Below are 25,048 nucleotides of genomic sequence, written 5' to 3' on the forward strand. Positions count from 1 at the left end.
CTAGAAAAAAACCTTTTTTTGGAAGTTTACCGCTATTGATGCAGCATCTTTTACACCACCTTAGAACGTTACATTAGTTCTTCCTGCCTGTTGTTTGTGTCCTTTATGATGTCGCTAAAAACAGTAACTTTCCTGTTTGGAATGATTTTCAATTTTGTTTGACTCCCAGACAGGAAGACAAGAGTAAAACTTTTTTTTGTCTCACTCCTCTCTGCACATGTGTGGTCCGGATGAATTTGAAGTCAAAGTACTGCTAAGCTATTGTTTCATTTTCTGATTCATGTTCAGATTTGTGTTTGAAACATAACATTCAATTTAAATGAAGTTGTTCCTCGATCATAAATTGACGTTTGTGGACAGACACAGACAGACAGACAAAGTCAACCAATTGCTTAACCCTGCTTTTTGCTTCGCGCATGCGCGGTAAAACCATATCATTACTAAATCGGATCATTATTGCATTTTTCATATCCTCGTAAGGGAAAATACACCATTAAGCAGTAAAGGTACAAGTGATTGAATATCCAGGTTGTGCCTTTGCAGACCCCCAATTGGCTGTGAAAAAAAAACTGTCACATGCATTTCACAGCCAATCAAGAACTGACAAAGACAAAAGATGGCTTCTTCCACAGAAATGACTGGGAAGTGAACTGAAAGTTATTTTTTCTGCTTTATGGTGCATTCGTTTTTCCCATTTTGGGATTTAAAGTTAAACCATGAAAATGATCAGATATAGTAATTATCAATTTTCAAAGTCTGAGTAGTTTCAAACCCCTTTAATTGGGGTAATCCATGGCATTAAAGTGCAATCTATCATTTTCTTGGTCGATGATTCCATGCATGAATGTGTGTGTATAATGTACATTTTAACCACTGAAGCATCCCATAGTAAGTAATGTATGCTTCTGTAGGTGAGATTACGTGATCACTGGATGAATTGACAGGTGAGTAGTTGAAAATGAACCATTTGAAGCAGATTTAGGACTTTATAACATGCCAAGTAAGCAGCACTGCACTCCATTTAAGTTGTCGTGAAAGATCTGATGTGTACAAAGTGGGAAGGGGGAAGGATCGAAGATTCTTCAAATTTCCACTTTCTAAAAACATGAAGATTGCAGTGGAACTTTTTCCATCGAGGTTTCATTTAAAATTACAATGTCAGATAAGCATTAGTGAAAGCATTTCCAGGAAGGAGTCCTTTACAATTCTCAACTTCTCAATTTACCCCTTCCTCAATTTTGAGTATGAATATTGTAGACGAGTAACCTTTGCCATGAAAGAAGGAAATGCAAGGACAATTAGGAGGCCATTTGGCCTTTCATGCAAATAAGTATATCCATGCCCTAATACTCCCACCAAATGTGAGTAAGTGCTAATTATATAGGTCATCCCAAGCAGGGAATTTGGCCGAGGTACTGACACATGATAATTTACAATTTACTTTTTTATATTTTTACAGTGTCTTAGGTTTATGGAGCAGCTGTTACACAAATCACGCGCACACCTGCAGACAAATATATGAGACAACACCGGACTTGACCAGAACAATATAGCTGGGAACTTTGGGAGAAGCGATGCGACTTCTCGGAAGCAATCTGGGTGCCAGTAATGCCATGTTGTGATGTTTTCTCTCCTCAGCGGGGGAAGTAAGGAGAAATTTCTTCCCTTCCCCTCCCCAACCCTCAATAATCAGGGGATGCCAACACATGGGGTATGATGATCATGCTCTATCTTATAAATGCTAACCATCAGGCAAGGAAACAGCATGTGCCTTTTTTAAAACAGTCTTTGCTCTAACTCAGCCAGGGTCAGAATTGATCCGCTGTGCAAACAGACTCAGAGCGGACGCTCTATCCACAGTGCCATTGACTCTGTTTAATAAATTTACTTATTGAAGGATGTCCACAACTTAAATCCGGGTTGGACAACCGAATTTACACCCCTGTCTATAGGATGATGCAGTGTTCCCTTTTGACAGTGTACCACAGTGGCAGGTTTTAGTTAAGTCAGACCTCATTGGAGATTGAATCCAAACTAGAAACTTAATGGCTGGCATGTTAGTAACTGAGCTATCCCATTGCCCCTTCTTATAACATGACTTTGCTTTCATGATACATGGTTATTCACAAATATCAGGATTAAGTTAATAACATATGCAATCAACACCTTTTCAATTTTTATACAACTGCTAACTCTTGTTTAATGGATAAAAAAAAAAGATTGCGTAGAGTACCTGATGGGAATCTTGGCTGCATCAGGGTCTTTTGCTGAGACAGTCCCAACAAGAGTTCCAACAGGCACATCCTCGGCAACTTGCATCTCGTACCCATGCTGATCAAACTCTGGAGGTTCGTTGGAATCGAGCACTAGCACACGGATACTGGCCTCATCCTTTGCTAGCGCACGTGCTGGACCCTGCAGTGCTAATGTGTTGACAACTCCCACACGCAACGTGTGCACCGACTGTGCTTCGTAATCCAAAGGCTGTCACAAAAGACACACAGCTATCAATTTGCCTGCTGAGCCATGTAATTTGGTCTGACGTTATCAATGAAGATTGTGCCAAGACAAAACTTCGTTACCTTTGCGAGTTTGATAACTCCCTCTTGTGTGTCTGGGTCAGTTATTATATCAAATAATTCAGCGGATTGGGAGGGTAGAATGTTGTAGGTGACCATGGCATTTTCACCGACATCTGCATCCGTTGTTTTAACTCTTCCAATGGTGGAAAAGACCGGGGTGGATTCTCTTACTTGGAGTTCAAATGTTGCTGTCAATAAATGGCAAACATCTTGATTGATTATCTACTTCAAATGCATATAGTTTGCGGCTGACTACAAGGTGCAAGGTTCTCTTACTGTTAATAAATCGAGGTGGGTTGTCATTGATGTCTGTGAGAGTTACTGCAATGGTAGTTGTCCCGGTCAGGCCTCCACGCTTTCCCCACATGTCCTTGGCCTGGATCACAACCTGATAATGGTCACGTGCTTCGCGGTCCATGCCAGCCTGTGTTGTTCTAATTTCTCCTGCAGAAATGATACATTATTTCAATATTTTCTTGCCTTAATCGGTGAATCGATCTTTGTTGGTTGTACATTATTGATTGGAGAACAGGTGAGAATATTTTTAATCATTGCAAGTTATTTGTTTTATGTCGAAGCTGGGTGTTGTCTTCAAAATGGAACTGAAGTTACATTATTGGCACCAAAACATGTTCCCAAATATGTACAGTATTCGTTGGAGTATAGTCCGATTTAAAATGTTGTGGGAAAAGAAAATATTGTGACGGTTATAGAAAAGGACCCCGAGATGTAACACTCAGCACATCGAGGAACCTTTAGTTCGATATCTCATTAGTAATTGTGCCAAGTCAGGTGCCTTCCCATCATATCAGGGATGGGGGAAAATGTGTTATGAGTGCGAGCAGGTTCCAGCCCCATTGTGATTCCCCAACTTTCCATCCTACACTCATCTATCCTTCCCCCATTCATCCATCCACTCCCACATCCATCCATTTGAATCCCTTTTTTCCCATCCTCCTTCTCCTCAAACCTCCCTAGAGTGCACAACATATACACATTACATCACACCGACACCACAATCATCATGTCACAAAGTAATTTCTGTGCTGAGCGCATAAACTATGATGACGGCCATAGCAGATAATATGTCACTGCAGTACCACCAGAATGTGCGCAACAATGGGGACGCGATATGGAAGGGTCAAAGAGCATGGAGTGATCCTTGCTCCCAAAAGCCCTGTCTCATCTGGGGTCAGAGAGTGCCTACATGACCCCTTGGTCCCCTCAGAGCCACACCTGGCCAGGACTAATAAAAGTCAGAGCACACCAGAGCTGAATGCTCACTCACATGCCATGAACCTGGAACCAAGACTGCCTGCCTACTTGTTCAAGCTGAATCAAGACTGCCTGCCTGCCATTTAAGCTGAAGGACGGGGCGAGACAGGTCACACTTGGGCGAGGTTCCACAAGCGGAATTCACATATGACCTACACATCATTGACAGTAATTTTTTCAAAGTATTCCCACACAGGCTTCTCTCCCCCCCCCCCCCCCCCCATGATGAGAATGGTTGTCTTACTTCCAACTTCAACTTGTACTCAAAAAGATTTTGCTTTCAAGCGAGATCAGTATTGGTTATCGACACAAGTCAGAATCCATCGCCATACCGATATAACTATCGTGGAACGCTGTACCGGTATCGCTTCCATACCGGTATCGCTATTGCAGACCACTGACTTGGCACAGGATTTCTAAAGCACACCTGATTCATATAAAATAATAAACATTTGGCAATTGCTTAAGACCAGCCATGAGGGCAAAGAAAAACATGATTGCTTGTACGGGTGCACGGATGCTGAGAGTTAAAAGTTAAAACATACTGTACTTACTTCCTGTTACGTCTTGATGTCATACTATACGTTTCACTGTTCCTGTTTAGCCCAGATGCCCAGTGCATCAAAGCCTTTTAAATCAGGTGTGGTATTTAAGGATTCTAAACTCCTTTCTTCAATTTGTTGGTGATATAATGTTTTGTTTTGTTTTCATATCGATTTTTTTCGGTATAACGGTATATTCAGAATTCCAATACCGGTATATCGATATGAAAAATTACATTGATATATCACCAGACCCTAGTAGATGGGATATTATACCCCATCAATTCACTCCATTAAATAGCCGACCACAATAAATAGATACAAAGGTGGGACATCGAGAGCGCGGTTCCCTATCTGGGCAGGGCTAAATCACCAGTAAGGTAACGTGAGCCTTGGAGCAGGGATCCTGCCAGACTTAGCCTCCTCAGATAGCGTCCGTGGTTGCTCAGCAACCCGTCGGGTCACCGAGTTATCCATGGCTTGCAGCTTTAGGGTTGGAGGTCGAGTAGCGGGTCCGAGCCACCCCCTCGTGAACCCTTTTCTCATCCCGGAACCCGTAACAATATTATTTAGTGTTTAGACAAAAATAAATAAATAAATAAACTTCATTAATCCGGTCTCAGCTCATTGGTCGAAGTCTAACTTTTCTGAGTCATCAATGATTGTAAATTTCAATTGTCATTTAAAAATGTATACTAAGGTCAAGGTTCATGTAAGGACTGAATGCCAGAAGGTGGCATGTTTATGAGCTGATCGAGGGAAGTAGGGGAACTTATGGCCAAGAGGAATGCATATTTATGAAATATATCAATGTGGAAAATCCTCTATTTCTCTTTGCCGATGACTCCACCCTCTGCCGTACCATCTGTCATCCCTCAGACCGGCAAGCAGCAGCTTCTTCGCTCACTGCAGATCTGGATAAAATCACAAACTGGTCCAACACGTGGAACATGTCTTTCAATCCAGACAAATCTCACACTCTCACTATGTCTCTTCGAAAGGACCGTTTACAAAACCCCCCCATCCACTTTCTCAACAATCCTCTGGAAGAAGTCTTTTCTTTCAAGCTTCTGGGTCTCACTATCTGTCATGACCTTTCCTGGGAAAGTCACATTTCCAACCTCGCCTCAAAAGCCAGTCGCCGACTGGGAATCCTCCGTCGTGCTAAGTCCTTCCTCGGCCCTCTTGAGCTCCTGACCACTTACAAAGCTTTTGTCCATAGCCTGATGGAGTACTGCTCTCCCCTCTGGGCTGGTGCTCCTGCCTCCCACCTTTCTCAGCTTCACGCTGTCGAAACCAGGGCATTTAAGATCATCGGCATCTCCCGCAATGAAGCTGAGTCTTTGGGCCTCTCACTCAATCACCGCAGGTTGGTCGGTGGTCTTTCTGTCTTCTACCGACTCCTCTCCAGCCTTGCCCCCCCCTGCTCTCTCTGCGATTTGTCCCCACCACATTTCCACAGGGCGCTCAAGGTCCGCCAACAACCCCCTTCTGGTAAAACTACCAAAATCACGAATCACTGCTCATCTTCACTCTTTCATTCCTCTTTTTCCCGCCTTTGGAATAAACTTCCTCACTCTATTCTTTCCCATTCTTCCCTTCAGGCTTTCAAAACAGCTGTTCACCACCACCTCTTATCTTCCCCCATCCAAATCCTCGATCTTTTCTACCCCCGATAATCCACCCAAGCCCACTTCCTTCATTTCTCCTGATTTCCTTCCTGAAAGTCCCTGAAATGTCCATCTTCTCTTCGCCATGTTCCCCGTCCCATCCCCATCCCTCTCCCTTCCACAGTTCACCTAATGTGTCTGTTCCCCACTGTTTTGTCCCTTCCACTCCCGCCCCTCTTGTCTCATGCCTCCTTGCTGTGAGTTGTGTGTTAGCTCTCATACGAGCCTCGACCAAGGTATACAAAAAAAAACAAAAAAAAGACATTACCTGTAGGGGCTGACAGGATGGCCTCGACTAGAGGTACACACACTTGCCTCTAAGTTGTCGAGCCTGGGTTTGAATCCCGACCCAGCTTTTAACAGTCAACCCAGTGTTTTACAGACGGTGATTCATCATTATGTGTGCCGTCACTCCGATGGATGTGAAACTTGGCTTCCTGTCTGCCAATATGAATTGGTGGAAATTAAAGACGCCACAGTGTCCTTTGTGAAGAATAGGTGAGTTTTCACGAGCAACTTCAACAAATTACAAATTCCTGCCCTAAACTACTGCTGTGAAGACAAAGGTAAACAACCCAGCATAACCCTTGCCTAGAAACTGCTTTGGCAACTGGACCTGCCTTCAGGCAGAACACCAGAATAGTAGCCCAAACTTCCTGTCAGCCGAGTGAATGGCAATGAGTCAGTGTATCAGTAAGATCCACAGTCGGGTCATTATCAATATAAACATCTCACCCCATACAAGCTCCATGAGGACCATGCCATGGGGGTAGTAATTAGACTTCGTTCTGTTAAATAACATCTTGCACTAACTTTGCACCAATTGGGATGAGTATTATTTTTCTATATTCTCAAAAGTGGATATTAAACTTCAAGGAAAGGCTGAAGCACAAATATTTTTGTAACATATATTGTAAAGCTGACAGAACAGGGTGGAAGCATATTTTTTGAAATGTATGTGGTTGGGGGAGTGAATCAATTTCAAATTCAGTAATTATGCCAATGTTTTACATCATTAAAACTCGCTGTGAAGTCATTCAGAACTTAATTTTCAGTTCTGTGTTCATATCTACGAGTCATTGAGACAAGCTTAAAGGTATTTTTGGGGTTTTTTTTTTATAAGGTTCAAAACCTGGTCGTTTCGAAACAATGTTGGTATGTGGGCATTCAAAATGTTCTACAAACGTGATAATCACAATATTCCAAGACAAACGAAAAAAGTAAAATGAGGCATATATCAACCAAAGAAGCACAAAGACCCTATGACATGATGCTAATGTCTTGTACGTAAATTCTGCCAACCAAGCACCTCCAAGCTAAGAGGCATCCGTATGGCACTCAAGCTTTTGCAGACTGAGATTTAAATCTGTTTTGGGGTATTGGGCATGCATATACTATATACATATACTGTAGATAAGACATACATATATAAAAATATAGATACATATATAAAAATACATATATAAATAAATATATATTAAAAAAATATATACATATATATATATATATATATATATAAATATATATATATATATATATATATATATATATATATGTATATATATATATATATATATATATATATATATATATATATATATATATATATATATATATATATATATATAAACATATACATATATACAGGGTGAGTTAGAAGTAGTGCCCGATTTCTGTCAGTTGATTGTTTGCCATTTGTATTACAGTGTACAAGAAGGTAGAAATAAATGAATGACATGTTTATCTCACCATTTATTCAAGAAAAATTATTACAGAACTGTACCAAGCTGTTTTACTTGCAATTTTCAAAGTGCCCTCCCTCGTGATCGATGCACAATTGCAGCCGAGCAGGCACAGAGCGGCACACACGTCTGCAGAGTTCAATATCAATTTCCTCAAACTTTGCAGTGATTTGAGCCTTCAATTCCTGAATGGTTCGAGGCTTTTCATGATAAACAAGGTCTTTCATGAGCCCCCAAATAAAGAAATCTGGAGGTGTAAGGTCTGGGGAGCGTGCCGGCCACGACATCGGACCGCGGCGGCCGATCCACTTTCTGGGAAAGTTTTCATCAAGCCACTGACGAACATAACGTCCATAATGAGGAGGAGTTCCATCATGCTGGAAATAACAGTCCTGATCTTGTACCCTGGGCCAAAAGAAGGTTTGCAGCATATCCAGGTAAATTTCTGCAGTGACAGATCCCTCAAAGAAAAAGGGTCCAATTATCCCGAATGGAGATATGGCTGCCCAAACTGTCACTCCGGGTAAATTTACCTCCTTCTCAACTGTCACTCTTGGGTTATTCGCAGCCCAGTACACAATTGTGTTTGTTAATTGTGCCATTAAGCTCAATTTGGTGCAAATTCAGTAACTTTCCAAACTCGCAGCAATAACCTGCAAAACAAAATCAAAAATAAATAAATTACGAAAATTAATAATCTGCAAGGTAATTATTAACAACATGACTTCCCAGAAAGAATCTGACAGCCAAAAAAACAGAAATCGGGCGCTACTTTTGACTCACCCTGAATATACACACACATACATGCAAATACCACTTGTCGCTTCACTGATGGGAACACTAAGATGGGTGGGAAAAAAACGAGGAGGGGATAGAGAGGGGTGGGGGGAGAGTGAGGAAATAGAGGGGGAAAGAGAGAGGAGGGAGGGGGAGCGAGGAGAGAGGGAGAGTGAGGAGGGAGGGAGAATGAGGATGGGGGGGGAGGGAAGGCAGCAAGAGGTGAGAGGAAGGGAAGGCAGATGTGTGGTGGAGCGTCAATTACGATTCATACTGTCTCATCAAAATGTTTCTGCATAGAATAACAGTGGAGATGGAAACAAAATAATGTCTGAAATCCATTTTCTATTCATTCTATTGTTAGTCATATTAGTTATCATATTAGTCATACTATTGTTACGGTTTTGGGGGTAGATGGAATGATTTAATAAGGAAGTCTAGCATTGTGTAGAGTTGCTTGGACCATGGACGAGTAGAAGCATCTCAATGTAACTAAGTTGGGGAATCTGTGAGCTTAAGTGTTACATATCACCACACGAGGGGTGGTGCAGTATTAATTAGCCTCGGGAGTAAAAATAAGTCCCCCAGTACATGACTGCCCTCTGTGATTTTCTTTATGTTTTTTTTTTATCTAGCAAGGCAGGCAGGAAAGCTGGGAAACCGTCCCTGAAACGACAATAATCAGGAAGCCCCACCTTCCCGGGTTTGGGGCGAGCAAGCCACACCCCGGAGGCGGGGGGAAAAGAGAGAGAGAGAGAGAGACAGAGACAGAGACAGAGACAGAGACAGAGAGAGAGACAGAGAGAGAGACAGAGAGAGAGACAGAGAGACAGAGAGACAGAGAGAGAGAGAGAGAGAGAGAGAGAGAGAGAGAGAGAGAGAGAGAGAGAGAGAGAGAGAGAGAGAGAGAGAGAGAGATCGAAGGTGCAGGAGAGGTTGGTGCATCGCACAGGGAGATTGAGGAAGGCTCCCGTCTGGTTTTGCAGAACACACACACACACAAGGTCGGTGTGAAGACTGCACGAGGAAGGTGGCACCTCTGAAAAGAGGAAGGCTGGGACATCTGGAGCCTTTGTGTGTGTGAAAAGCTGCTTGTGGATTGCCTGGCACGCATGTGCCATGCGACAAGTGAAGCGTCATTTTGCCTGTGTGTGCATGTGTTGGTGGAAGCGCCTCCATTCCGGCTTTGAAGGGGATCAGCTCTGGTCCAAAGTGAGTACCAGTGTAATTAAAAGCGGTGGAGGGGTGGAGGGGTGCGGGGGACTTCTTTTCATTTTGTCACCCTTTGTCTGTATTTGTGTCCATGTGTGAGGCCTTGATCGTCGGAGTTATTTATTTATTTTTGGTATTATTTCCTTTCACCTTATTGTCTTTGTAAATATTTGTGTATGTTCATTAAAAGTATTCCTTTTTGAGAAACTATTCGTGTAATTGTCATGGATTAAACCCCCTCGTGTTGTTCTGGTGCACTGCTCCTGTGTATCCGTTCCATTCTCCGTAATCCTCCTTCCGTCCGGAATTCCGAGTATTCCTCTGCCCATCCACCGTTGCCCTCCACCATGCCCTTCGAGCACATGTTGAAATCTCTGTCGATCAATGTGTCTGCCTCCTAGTAATAAGTTACTACTCGGCCGTCCCAGGAGGTGGTCAGTGTTAACCGCCTGGCTCCAACAAAGTTGGGTCGGGGAGTTAACCTCGAACCCCCGACCACCCCTAAAACACTATAAACATCACCCAGAGACAAACACTGCTCGGACATGTCCGGAGAAAAACTCCTCTATGGACACGTATGGAGACAAACTCCCGTCCGGACATAAACACCGCCCGGACACAAACTCCCGTCCAGACATAAGCACTGCCCAGACATGTTCAGAGATAAATACCATCCGGACACGTCTAGAGATAAACCCCACCCGGACATAACCACCTTCCAGGCACATATGGAGATATCCACCGTCCAGACATAACAACCATCCGGATACATTCAGACACAGAGAGACAGGGAGAGAGAGATAGAGGAGTGGGGGGTAGGGGAGTTATCAGAGAGAATATGTTATGCTCTGTGAACAACACACACACACACACACACACACACACACACACACACACACACACACACACACACACACACACACACACACACACACACACACACACACACACACGCACACACACACACACGCACACACGCACACACGCACACACTTGGCCGATATCAGCAATTTTTCGGGAATCGGCAGGTTGGAGTCAATGTGATTACCGACTAAAGTACGTACAGTATACAGCCCAGAAACGTTGAGTTGCTTTCACCGAAAAACGTCACATTTATCGAGACATTTCAGGGAGATGTTCACAAACATTAATCTTTATAAACAGTTGCATGTGACTGGTGGAAAAATAATTTGGCTTAGTAATTTAGAAAATACGTTAATACGGCTAACGATTCGGACATCAGGAGTTATCAAATATATTTTGCTTTGAAACTCACAAAGAGAAACATATAACCTTTGTAAAGCAAATCCGATAACCAAATGCTTTAGAAACAGGCACAAGGACAAAGGAAAACTTGAGAGAATCTTCATAAGATACGGGATGAAACATTGCCACCAGAGCACCAGTAACAGGCATCGTATGTCCACACACCCACAGAGAATCCATACAGATCCAAATCTACCCATGTGTACCACGTCCGTGTGTGCTGTATATGTACATCTACCTTGTAGTAATTGTGGACTGCACATCAACATTGAGACATTAAATATTTCGCTATTAATTGACACGAACTGCACTGTACAACTCGGTAAGTGACTTAAGCACTCAAGCAAGCACTCCAACAGAACGCCTGGCTTGGCAAGTGATTACCAATTGCCGTCGATTCAATGATGCACCCGGAAACGCCCAAGCAATGTCCAAATTGGACAAATCAACACTTTGTTGGGGGAGTCGGAACTGCTGATAGTTTCAAATCTGGAGCTTACATTTTGTAATTCTGCTTAGTTTAAGAGATTCTCTTGGTTATTCATATGCGCAAATGAAATAAAGTCACGAATGCTGGCGTCTCCTGGCGTTTATAATCACTGCAATATACCCAGCGATTCGTAGCTATGATGAACAGCCATTCGATAATACGAGTGACGACAGTCAAAAAAAACTAGCCGGTAGGAGACAATGGTTCGTGGGCATTATTGAACAATGCCACGATAGGTATAATTGAGTTAGTGGAAGCTTTTGAGGAAGCCCTACCGTAAAAACCTCTCTTCCGTCAAAATTGACCAAATCAAATCGGATTTTTTAATATGTTGTACTTATGGACATTATGCACAGCTTCTAGGAAATGAAATTGCGAGAAAAAAAAGAGAGAAATTAAAAAAAAAAAGTTCAATTGGGCGTGGCTCTGCCCACAAGGGGCGTGGGACACCCCTCATACAAAAATACACAACTAGACCATGATATCTAGCTTGTGTCCAAGTTTCATCAATATCGCATCAAACGTCACGGAGCTATGCTCTGGAGAGAGTCACAAACAGACAGACAGACACAACGAAAATAATGGTCACTGCTGGCGCCTGCGAACCAAAAACTTTATCGTTAAGAAATCATTGCAGCCTGTTCCAATTCAGGGCATGGTTAAGCAGGCCAAAAAACATGGCGGCTTCAGACCCCAGTGAGGTTTCCCAGGAAACACCTGAAGACCCTAGACAGCGAGGTGGCCGAGGATCGTGAAGGATATATTTAAATAAGGCCATTAATTATCTTCAAAAGCGGTGTATTAATTCACCCAAACATCCAATTTTCACTCTTCGTTCCTGTGTAGCACAAGGCTGTGGGGTAGCATCATTGGCTGAGGGGCATCTGTGCCACTGATGCAATGCCCTCTGCTGGTTCGTATAGGGCAGAAATTTGGAATTTGGCAGTCTTTTTTTGTTTTTTGGTATACAGAGTCAACACTCGTGGAAGAGTTAGTACACTGACCAGATCAGGATGTAACAGATTAAAAATAGGGTGCAAAACATGCAAAAGGAACAGTAGAGACTCACGTAAAAGGAGCAGTAGAGAGAGGGGGAAACACCAACAGTAGAGTTGAAGGCCAAGATAAAGGGAGACTTGGACAGACAATGGGTGTGGGGAGGAATGGGGGCAGGAGAGGATGCATGGGTGGATAAGATGGATACAGGAGGAAACTCAAAGGTGGGAAAACTGGATAATTGGAAGGAAGGGGGAGTGGGGTGAGGGTGGGGGGTTAACAAGGGTAAAAAAGGTAATGGTGCTGGAATGGGGATGATCTATGATGATGGTGAACAGCTGTCTTGAAGACCTGGAGGGAAGAATGAGATTGAAAAGGATGTGGAAGTTGGTTCCACAGGCAGGAAAAAAGAGGAACAAATGTCACCGGCACTCCCATACTCTTTGCAAAGGACACCGTGGGATCTTTACCATCCACCAACGAATGCTGGTAGACAGGACACCTGTTTAACGTCCATCAAAGGGACAGCACACATTGATTAATCACCCTGCCTGTGAAACACCGGGATGATAATTTATAGCTGGGCCAGGATTCAAACCCAAGATAGACAGCTTAAAAGTGAGTGTGCATACCTCTGGGTCATCTTGTCAGCCATATAACTTATTCAACAACCCACATGCGAGTATATTAAATGTTACAATAAGAATGAAAACATCTAAAAAACATATGTGAACATGTGACGGTTGTTTGAATGGATCATATTATTTCAAATTTGGTGTGCTGGTGTACTTTATTGTTGTTATTATTATTATCATTATTTTTGACATGTGCTGTTACCTGTTTCTGGGTCCACAGAAAAGTATGGATGTCCCTCGACAAGGCTGTACACCACCTTAGCGCTACTCCCGTACATGGGGTCATCAGCATCATGCGCCGTAACCCGGATTACGAATGTGCCTGTGAAGGTTGAGACAAAAGCCATTTCTAGACAAATCATTTCATGGCATCATGATTATTATTAGGTACTAAACTGTCACTTTGAGAGATTCTCAGTGTAGTAATCAAATACATTGATCTGTGACTGAATTAATATCCAAGGAAGGATACATCCCATAATACAGTTTAACATTTCTTTGTTTAAGGACCACATTGCTTAAATATCTATAAACCTTGCATACGTTTGTGGTGTCATGCTGTGTGCTACAACCAACTTGCATACTTGCATTTACAATTAAATTTTGCCCAACATCATCGCATGTACATAGATAACATTACGTTCTGGCAGTTGGAATTATCCATTCTTCAGAGGAAATAAAGGCACAGCCAAACAACAAATAGTACTCAGCACAGGGAGGAAGGAAAGTGAAGCTGGTCTTTATTTAAACCTAAAAAAAAAGACTAAAATCTTGTCAACTGAGAAGATCGCAGTGTTCAGATTGGTTGACAATCAGGTGGAAGTAGTGCAACGTTTCATCTTCTTGGCTTCTAAGATTGAAGTGAGTGGAGAATGTGGAAGAGAAATGAATAGACAGTTGGCACTGGGTATAACAGCAACGTCAGGATTGATAAAGATCTCGAAACACAAAGATGTGACAATACAAACCAAGAGGAGGCTGGTGAATGCTCTGGTATGTCTAGTTGCAATCTATAGATGTGAGTGGTGGACAGTGAAAAAGAAAGGAAGGAAGAATATTGACAGTTTTTAAATGTGGTGTTCAAGACAAATGTTAAAATTTCCATGGAATGCAAGAAGAACAAACAAATCAGTTCTGTATGAGAAGAAATTAGACCACCGTGTACATAAGAAGTACTGATTCTAAAACAGAAAGTGTCATACTTTGGTTGGATGCACCATGCATGTGCCTGATGGTTGGGTTCAAGGCTGCAACTAAGCTGTTTCTGCCAGAGCTTCGGAAAGCAGTGTAGGACAGGGATATTTGGAGCAATCTGTTCATGAATGTCACTAGAAGTCGGCCACGACTTGACAGAACTGAATAACTGGTTATAATTTATTTTTTAACTTCTGGTAGATGTGCAGACCAGCGACTCTTAGCCTATATACCGCCCATGTGTAAGTACATCCAATTTTTTCCCAAGTTTCCCTCAGGCGAGTATGAAACACTGTTAACGACTGTTAAGAATGGGGTTACATGTCAAACAAAGTTAACAACGGGGCCCGTAAGAGTGCCGAGGGCAATATCGCACGTCCCATTTGATTGAGCCATGCCTGGGAGAAATCGCATATGGGGCCTCAAGGTATAAGTGGTAAACAATCCATAGACCTTCATAAATTTAGAATGTACCTGGGACAGTACACGTTTAATCTGATGGCTTGGAAAAAATAAATAAATAATAAATCGCACAGGCAATGGGATATGTCATTCCTGCAGAAAGACTCAATTAAGCACCTTTATTAAAGATCATTTTGGCCAAGCTAGTGGCCTACCTAAAATCCTAGCAAATCGAGATGGCTCAAATCTGTCAGTATGTGGGCGACGCAATAAGCATAAAAGGCCTCAAGGACTTCGGGTTCCCTCCAAATTTCTTTCACTTTCATGTTAAACAACAATAGCAACTGTTTAAAAATATAATCATACATTGGACGGAATTGACTGAATAGTTTGTGGTTTTAATAATTTTTACTTCTGGAAGGTATGTCCCACAAAGAGCTACTTATACATCTTAACACAGAGTTAGTCCAAGGTGGAAAAGCCCCTTGGGGAGAGCGGCAAATTAAGTCACTACAACCTCTGTCTTGTGACCCTTTGTCCTCCTGGCAAGTTTGTTTGAGACTAGATAAGTAATGGCCAAATGTCATTCCAGGCAGACAGACAGACAGACACTAAATTGTGTATTTCAGTATGATTGCCTGGAGGCTTGATTCACACTGCGAGACGTCCCCTATGGATCCCAGTAGTGCAACGTGAGAATACATCAGTGTTTCTGTAGGTTGGATAACAGATATCATCTTTATTCCCATCTTTAAAACTGTGTTGTCCTAACAGTAGTAAGGCAATAGATAATGAATTTGTGTGACAGAGGATGCTTGTTGGTCACAAATCGTGCAGCAATGATGAACGCAACACATTTGTTTTGTTCTTATTATACACAGTTAGGGAAACGCGCAGGCGCACGCTCACTCACACGCACGCATGCACGCACCTCATTACTGTTGTTGCTGGGCCTGTGAATATTTGCTTCTTGATTCAGTGTGACATCTCCCGGAACATTAACAATCATATCAGGTTATATTTGAGACCTGGACAAAAGTGTGAAGCATTTAAAGTTTACGCATCACGTTTTTTAAACTTTTTATCCCACCCCCCGGAGGGAGGGAGCGGGATATTGTAACCGTCCGGTTTGTTTGTCTGTTTGTTTGTCTGTCTGTCTGTTAGTGTTTGCTAAAGCCGTTTTGCCATAAAGTTGCTATCAAATTTAATCCACAGGTGGGCAATGAACCTCGGATGACCCCATTAACTTTTGGGTCCAATTGGATCAAAGGTCAAGGTCAAGGTCAAGGTCACAAAAAGATCAAAATCGTTTTTCGCTCATAGCTTCGTCAAAAATGATCTGATTTACTTCAAACTAAGCTTATAGCGAACCTTATTCTATTTGTCACTTATAACCCTACCCATTCCTATAGTGAAAAATGCATATTTGTGAAGATCGGTAGGGTCCGAAGTTTTGGGGGTCATGGTCATCGGTCAAAATTACAAATTTTCCATTAAAACTAAAACATGGTTACGAAAATACAACTTTACGGGAAAACGGCTGGCTCAAACTGTCAAATTGTATCCACAGGTGGGTAATGAACCTCAGACGACCCCATTAACTTTTGGGTCCAATTAGGTCAAAGGTCAAGGTCAGGTCACGAAAAGATCAAAATCGTTTTTCGCTCATAACTTCGTCAAAAATGGTTTAATTGACTTCAAACTAGACTAAAATATTCTTTATTCTATTCCTTATAATCAACATTCAGGTTAAGGATGTATCAAATTTAAATTTGATCCTCAAAATAACTTTATGCCTTAAATGGGCGGGATTTGTTGTGCCTGGCACCACTTGTTTTTTTCTTTTTTTACCTCTGCCACCGAAGGTGGATGGAGGTTGTTTTCACCCTTATCTGTCTGTTTGTCTGTTAGCATGCAGGATATCTCAAAAAGTTGTGGACGGATTGGGACAAAATTTGGTGGACAGGTTCGGTGTGGGACAAGGACGAAATGATTGCATTTTGGTGAAGATCCGAATTCGGATCTGGATATGAGAGTTATTAAATTTTTTAAAGTGATTCTTCACCATTGAGAGATAGGGCCAAAAACGATATATAGCACAATATCTCAAAAAGTTGTGGACGTATTCAGACAAAACTTGCTGCACAAGTTGGGTGTGGGACAATGAAGAATTTACTAAATTTTTGTGAAGATCCGAATCCAGATCCGGATGTGAGAGTTTTTTTTAACGATGCATCACTGTTGAGTGATCGGGCTAAAAACAACCTAACACGATAACTTTTAAAATTCTTTACATGATTCTTCACCATTGAGAGATGGGGCCACAACAATATATAGCATGATATTTCAAAAAGTTGTGGATGAGTGATGACAAAACTTGGTGGATGAGTTTGTCAGGTGACAAGAACAAACCGATTCGATTTTGGTTCAGGTCTGGATCCAAATCCGGCCTCTCAGTGGGATACAAACCGTAAACTGTTCAGCGTGGCGTACGTATGCGCTCCACTGAATGTCATTCTAGTTTACAAATGGGATTATATATTTTCATATTTGAAATAGCCATTCAACTTATCATATGCATTCAGGTCACCTTTGTAAACAAGTGAAAAAATAAACGTAACAGTTACTCTTTACTCTTATCTGTAACTTGCGGGTACTTTGTAAACATAGAAATATCACTCAAAGGAAAGTATGCAAGTCGCATAATAAGAAAAAGGAAGCAAATTAAGAGAAGAAAATATGGTGGCAAAGGGAAATGAGATGCAGAGGTTTCCAAAGCAACATTGCTTGTAAAATAGAAAGTTCAAACGATGACAAAATATAAGAACAAATAAGCAAACAGTGTAAAACAATAATAAGTCAGAAGAGAAGCAGGACAGGAGAGCAGACAAGGGGAAAGGAATTATAACTGCTCTCACTTATGAGTAAAACGAATTTGAATGTGAACAAAAATCATCTGAACCCAAAGTTCATGAATAACAAATTGTATTCTGGGCATTAAGGACGACACTACCCTTGGATCATTTATAATCAGTGATAGATTCTTGTCAAATTGTCTGCCAGAACAAACAATGGTATCATCAACTGATTTCTCCTGGTTTGAAGAAAAGCTCCCCCTGATAGGCAATGCCTTTTTATGAAAGTTGAGGTTCACGGAGGAGTTGGACAACAGAGGTTGTTAGGGTAACAGATTAACCGTAGAAGAGAGATGAACAGGCAGACAAGGGATCTTCTTAAGCAAGGCATATTCCCTATTGCCCAGAATGAAGCCATGACAACATGGGCTTTGAGCTGCAGAGGTGTCATATCCACTGGTGGCAAACATTAGTATATAAAAATCGTCATACTTCATGTTGATTAAAAATAGGGGGAATTCAGAATGTACCTGATTGTGACATCTCAGGAACACTGGCTCTGAAGAGATTGCTGGCAAATAATGGCTCATTGTCATTGATGTCCTGCACTCTCACGATGAATTCGGACGCAGGCTCCACAGACTGGTTTGAGCGGCGATCCAATGCGCGGGCGAGTAAGGTGTACTGGGCCTTCTCCTCACGGTCCAAACTCTGGATGGCGTGAATGTCTCCTGTGTGGTCATCAATCACAAATGCCACCCCAGCTCCTTCTCCCTCCAGCGTGTAGCGAATCATTCCATCTCCATTGTCGAAGTCAGAATGAAGCTGTCCCAATCAGAATAAAGTAGTGATTATACCAACAATGTCTCACACAAATGCAGAGTGGGTTACATGGTCTGTGACCTTGTCACAAAGCCAATGGGCACAGGTTAAAATCTATGACCCTGTATTTACTGTCGAGGTTTTCTTGTGTAGTTTGTGAAACGTGAATGGGTGATCGAGTGGTGGCATTGCAATTGCGGTATCCTAAAGGTTGTGGGCTCAAGTCTTGCTGAATTCTACACATGTGAAAAATTACCAAGTGAGTCTCTGGGAAGGGGTAATGTGCTTCACTGGTCTGGTGTACATACAATACTAGTCTACATACTGTGGTGGACTGTTAATTCCCCCAGGGAAACATGGAATGGACACTGAATTTCTACCAAACACTCCCACTCCCACTCCCCCCTTCCCCTTCCCCCACCCCACATATCAGAGCAGATTAGCAATAATACAGAAGTATGGATCCCAGCCTCTACACAAGGATCTCCGCAAATGTGTCAAAGCACAATACAGGAATATGGTACAAGCCCAACCCCAGATGATTTTTTTCTGGCAAACTAATGAAGAGAACACAGAACAAACAGAAAGAAAGATGTCAGTGGTTTAAGCAGGATATAAGAGCAATGAGGAAGATGATGATGGACAAGGGGAAAGTGAAACAAATAAGAGAGTGACATAGAAGATGAGAAGCAACATAAACTGGAAGAGCTGGCAAACAACATCATAGAGTATTGAAAAGTCATGCTATTCACTAAAAGACACAACTCCATTGAATACAAAAAAAAAAATGGACCAATAAACTCATAATGAGAACGAATCAGAAAGGTGACACCTGAAACAGGCCCTCCTAATTCTTGCTGTAATACATCTATACATCCAAGCGAAAAAGAGCAGACAAAAAACAAGCTGCGAGAAAAATCCCAACCTTCCCGACAGAGGGCAAATGCCACCATGGAAACAGACTTGAAAGACAAAGAGAGCGATTAAGAAAGGAAACCGGACAAATATAACAATTCAGGTAAGAGAAGCCCCTGGTTAAGTAAGGGAGAGAGAGAAAAAAAAAATCAAAGAGAAGAAAGATTTTGAAGATAATTAACGGCCTTATTTAAATATCCTTTATCAAGGCATCATTCCATGGTCACTTTGCTTTCCCTTTCTGGGAACTTAATTTGCCATGTTTTTGGCCTGCTCAACGATACCTTCACTTGGAACAGGCCACGACGGTTTCTTAATGGTAAGTTTTCTTTTTTTCACTTTCTTCATTCATATCATCGAATGCCTCATATTCGTATCTATGAATCGCTGAATACATCGCAACGCTTAAAAAAAACCCGGAGATGCCAGTGTTTGTGACTTTATTTCATTTCCGCACATGCCATAATTTCGAAAATCTCTTAGCCTGAGATGAATTTGACCTCAGCAACAGTTCCGACTGCTAATAAAAAAGAAAAAGTTCATTTGTCCGATTTGGACATTGTTTGACATTCCGGGCATCTCTGGGAGGTGTTTAATATGATTGATCAGCGATCGCTAATTGCTTGCCAAGCCTGCTGTTCCTTATCAACCGTTTAACTCGAGTGCTTGTTTGAGTGCTTAGACCATGTGGTGAGCGCTCTACAAGCTGCTTGGATGTTCGTTTGCATGCCATGGTGATGCACGGCAAAAGTATCCGCACTGACACTCTGCACTGTCCCGACAATAAACAAAATCAAAAATACATCAATCGACCACCTGCCTGTGTTGCGACCCGTAGTGTTGCACGTTGCCAAGCCTGCCAATCCTTATCAAAAGATAGATGGGCAAAAGGGATGATGGAGGGAATGGATGGATGGGATGGATGGATAGAAGAGATGGATCAATGGAGGGAAGGGATGGATGGGTGGATGTATCAAAGGAATGTTTTGTAAGCCATGGCGAGACAGTAGACAGCAGTGTAAATGACTTTTTTTAAAATCACAGCTGTTGTCGTTTTTGAAAATAAAATTACAAATTAACATTCAAGACAATGTTTGGTGATAATGTAAATCAAGTACATGTATAAAAGTGTGTTCCATTGTCTCTGTTAAATCTGACAAAAGTTTAAAATGTTACTATTACCAGGATGCTCAGAGACACACACACACACACACACACACACACACACACACACACACACACACACACACACACACACACACACACACACACACACCTTTGATGTTCCTCGCAGGGGTGCCCAGCATTGCTGGGTCCCTCCTCCCACTCCTTCCCTTCCTTCCTCACACCCCACACCCCTCCCTCCTCCCACCCCACACTCCTCCCTCCTCCCACCCCACACTCCTCCCTCCTCCCACCCCACACCCCTCCCTCCTCCCACCCCACACCCCTCCCTCCAGAGTCCAGACTCCCATCCCACCTCTTCCCCTTCCTCTTCCATCCCCCCCCTCCCTCGGGACTCTCACCCCACACCTTCTCCTCTCTCCGGACTCCTCCCCTGATGAGTGGAGGTTGGCTTTGGGGATTCCCACTCTCTGGGAGCATATGCAGTGAAAAATGCAAGTTATCTCCACAGCTGCCTTGTAATACCCTCTGCCATGACCACTGGCTGGCGGGATACATGATACACAATTACATGGAGAATTTTTGTCGACCTTCCCTGCAGACCTCCCATGACTGCAGATTAAACCAAATAGCCCATGTTCACCACGAGGTCGAACTTGGTCCATGTGCCAAGTTTGGTGGTAATTGGCCAAGTAGTTTTGGAAAGACTGGTGTTCCACAAAGACAGACAGACAGAAAATGACATTTATTGATGAGAAGATTAGGGGAGAGCTGTTTCCAAAACCCAAGCTCACTGTAGATGCTTCAGGAAATGTAATGGCAGACAAAGCAACAGCAGGTGGGAACTCATTCATTCATCATTTATTTGTTACCCCTCATGTTCACTCTGTGAGATTGGAGTATTGTGTGTTCATGAACAACTGTGGAACTTGCTGTGAATCCACTTTCCATCTCTCCATCCATCCCTTCCCCTCCCCCCAACTCTTCGTTTGTCCTTGCTCCCCCACCTTCCTTCCTCTCTCACCTCTCCTTCAACTTTCATGAAGTCGTAAACAATGGGTGATTGTGACAAGTTCCTACCAGTGGTTGCCTTGTGGTTTGGAGGTGGTTACATTGTGCTGTGGTGTTTGTGTTGTGCACTCCACCCCGGAGTGTCGGGGACTGTGCAGGTTTGGCGGATAAGCACTTTTTTGTGGTTGGAGATGCTGCTGGGTTCGATTCCGTGGTTTGAAATTTGGGATTCGGCTCGGGTTGAGAGATTCTGGGGCTTATCGCATTTTGGTTGTCAAACGTGTGCTGAAATTAAATAAAGGCACAAAACACTGCTGTTTCCAGGTGTTTAGAATCATTGCAGCTTGGTTACAACGGGCTCTAGGGTCTCTTGGCCCGAGCCAGGTTTCGGGGTTTGGACTATGGGGTTGGGCTTGGCAGCGGGCTTGACAGCGGGGTTGGGCTTGGCAGGGGTGTTCGTTTTTCTGGTTTGTGTGTTCTTTAGCACTCCAGGCATCTCTGGGCTCTGTGTGGCCATATTGGAGAGATCCAGTTCCAGAACGGGTAAACAGGGCGGCAGTTCAAGTCGGGTAAACTGGTAAACAGAACGGGTAAACTGCAGTTCAAGTCAGATACCTCAAGAGAAGCCCATGTTATTATCTCTTTAAAAATGGTACGTGCTGTTTGAAAGTGACAGATTGTTTTACTACCCTGTTTGAACATGCTGTTTTACATACCCAATTTTGTTCAATTCTGTAGTAATGCAGGCAGACAGGACCATCCCCCCCCCCCCGCTTCCTCTCAAGTGCCCCTCCCAAATGCAATTCGAACCTCCCCCTTCAAGTCCCACCACCGAACACAAGTCCAGAACACCCCCTCCCCCTCCCCACTTTCCCCTCCTTGCTCCCCCATCCTCTTCACTCCCAACCCCTCCTCACACCCACTACCTCCTGGAATGTACAGTGACGTATAGTGAAGCGTTGCTCTCCCCCCTTCCTCACTCTCCCCTACTAGATCCCCCTTATCTACCTCCTCTCTCTCCCCACTCCCATTCTCGCCCCCCATTCTCGCCCCCCCCCCAGATTTATTCCGTGTGATGTTTATGATATAAACTTTCAAAGGTCTTATTATAAACAACATTTAAAAACTAAAAAACACAACAAAAAATTTTCTCTCAAAATTGAAGATACCCCCCCCCCCGCCCCCCTGACCTAAGAACTGAACTAAGACATAATGCTGACAGAGGGAAAATGAAATGTTACAGCCATCGGATTTGTCCAGTTGCCCCGTCTAAATCCCAATGAACCACATCAAAACGGTCATGATGTCCAACTGATTCTGTCATTCCAAGCTGTATCAAGGGTCTGTTTGCCGCAACACCAAGCTCCAATGGAACCACAAAGCCAGTCAATGCTTAACGCTGATCAGTCATATGCCCACTACTCTCATGGTGACTGAGCAGTCTCATCGTGGATGCCAATCACACAAACTCAATCTGCCCTCTAATGGACATGTACAATTAAACTAGAGATCAAGACACCCAAATTCAACCAAATGGTCTTACAATGTATTTGAATGAACACAGGGTGTGGTTACAAAAGGACACAACTCTGCAACAACAATAATCAATTAACATGAATGTGCCCACAACTCAACGAACAAATAGCAGAATTAAAAATTGTATGAACACCGAAATAAAAAAAAAATTTAAAAAGACTTTAGTCAAACGACAGGGCAAGAATGAGGAGAAATAGGAGAATTAGAATATGATGATTAACAATAATTTCAACAACTGGAAAAGGTATACTTCCAGATTATATTGTTGAGGCTATAATGAGTATTATACAGGGTGTAGCTGGTCTCCTACCAAAAAACAATTTGCGAAGTTCAATCTTGTTAATGAAAAGGTCTCAATATTTAATGATGTATTGACATTCTTACTTCTGCTCGACCAAATGTTAAATTAACTTCCAGATTAATGTTTCCTCCACCAAAGGATGAACATCGAGGTTGAAGTTTCTTCCAACAAAATATGGACATCAAAAACCAAAAATAGTTGTTTGAATGAACCTGACAACAGGATATCTCAAAAATTTTGAACGGATTCGGACAAAACTTGGTGGACAGGTTGGATGTGTGACAAGGACCGAAATGATCAGTGTGACCACTCCTTGGCTTTTTTTCACAAGATCTTGGCTATTCGTTGTTTACCTTGGAGTCTTGGTTTTCTATAGGTTTTCTTGGTGTATAGGTTTTCTATTGTCATCGCTTTTCCGAAACCTTGTGAATTCTTGGCTTTTTTCATTGGCTCACCTTGGCATTTATGAAAATGAGGACTGGTCACACTGGAAATGATAAGGTTTTGGTGAAGATCCAGATCTGGATACTAGAATTTTTAAATTACCTATGTCACTGAAGGTGGATGGAGGTTTTGTTTTCATCCCTGGTTGTTTGTCTGTCTGTCTGTCTGTTTGTTTGTGAACAGGATATTCAAAAAAGTTGTGGATGGATTCGGAAAAAATTTGGTGGAGAGCTTGGGAATGTGACACTGATGGAATTATTAGATTTTGGAGAAGATCCGAATCCAGATCAGGATCTGAGAATCTTTAAAGTGATTTTTCACCATTGAGAGATAGGGCCAAAAACGACATACAGCAGGATATCTCAAAAAGTTGTGGACGGATTCAAAAGAAACTTGATGGACAGGTTGGGTATGTAACAAGGAAGAAGTGATTCGATTTTAGTGAAGATTCAGATCCGGATCCGAGAATTTTTAAGTGATTTTTCACCATTGAGTGATGAGGCTAATCAATCAATAAATCAAAACAACATTTATTTCCTTTAAGAAAAGCAACAGGTATGAAGAAGACATTGAAGTTACTGAAGGAGGTTGAATCCGAAAAGGCAATCTTGTAGCGGGAAAGCCCTCATGCGTGCAGATATAATGCAGCAAGACCAAACAATGAAATTATATCAAACTACATGTTTGGTTGTGTGTAATCATATTGAATGTATAAATAAACCATGGTATAAATGATGGGGGAAAAAAAAAAACATCATAGGCAAACAATTCCACAGCATGAAAGAGTCGATCAGAAGATCAATAAAATCAATGGAAAGCACCAGTGTAAAAATTAAATCGGCAAATATTCAATAAGTTTCTTAAATAACCAATGTTCAATGTTGCAAGAGAAAATATTGTTTAACTTTGAATGAGAAATTGTTCAAAGATGGAGATTTTTTAATACTATGTCAATTCATTCCATAGTTCGCTCGGTGACTAAAACGATACATAGTACAATATCTGAGAAAAGTTATGGACAGATTCAGACGAAACTTGATGGATAATTTCGCTCAGAGACAAGAACAAGCTGATTACATTTTAGATCAGGTCTGAATCCAGATCCAGCCTATCAGTGGGATACAAAAGGTAAACCAATCAGCCTGGCAGAGGTATGCGGTCTCCTGAGTGGCCGTTCTAGGTTTTTTTAAAAAGTGATTCTTCACCATTGAGAGATGGGGTCAAAAACGAGATGTGGCATGGTATTTCAAAAAGTT

The 25,048-nt window shown here is 42.2% G+C and overlaps 1 protein-coding gene and 1 long non-coding RNA gene across 2 annotated transcripts in view; one reads left to right on the plus strand and one right to left on the minus strand.

Annotated features, from left to right (window-relative positions):
• The window catches only part of LOC147014306 (uncharacterized), a 50,942-nt gene extending 37,397 nt beyond the window's left edge, over nt 1–13,545 (plus strand). Inside the window, exon 3 of the long non-coding RNA XR_015050720.1 lies at nt 13,408–13,545. This is a non-coding gene — a long non-coding RNA (uncharacterized LOC147014306). The remainder of the gene's footprint in view (nt 1–13,407) is intronic.
• Nucleotides 1–25,048, minus strand: part of LOC147014307 (cadherin-7-like) — a 48,937-nt gene that overhangs the window by 19,464 nt on the left and 4,425 nt on the right. Inside the window, exons 2-6 of the mRNA XM_085852208.1 lie at nt 18,169–18,463; nt 13,390–13,509; nt 2,859–3,026; nt 2,583–2,770; nt 2,234–2,484 (exon numbers count right to left, since the gene is read on the minus strand). Of these exons, the coding sequence (XP_085708334.1) occupies nt 2,234–2,484; nt 2,583–2,770; nt 2,859–3,026; nt 13,390–13,509; nt 18,169–18,463 (1,022 nt within the window). The remainder of the gene's footprint in view (nt 1–2,233; nt 2,485–2,582; nt 2,771–2,858; nt 3,027–13,389; nt 13,510–18,168; nt 18,464–25,048) is intronic.

This window comes from Eptatretus burgeri, chromosome 13 (assembly GCF_056783735.1).
Source record: "Eptatretus burgeri isolate ZD-2024b chromosome 13, Ebu_testis_v1, whole genome shotgun sequence".
Lineage (NCBI taxonomy): Eukaryota > Metazoa > Chordata > Myxini > Myxiniformes > Myxinidae > Eptatretus > Eptatretus burgeri.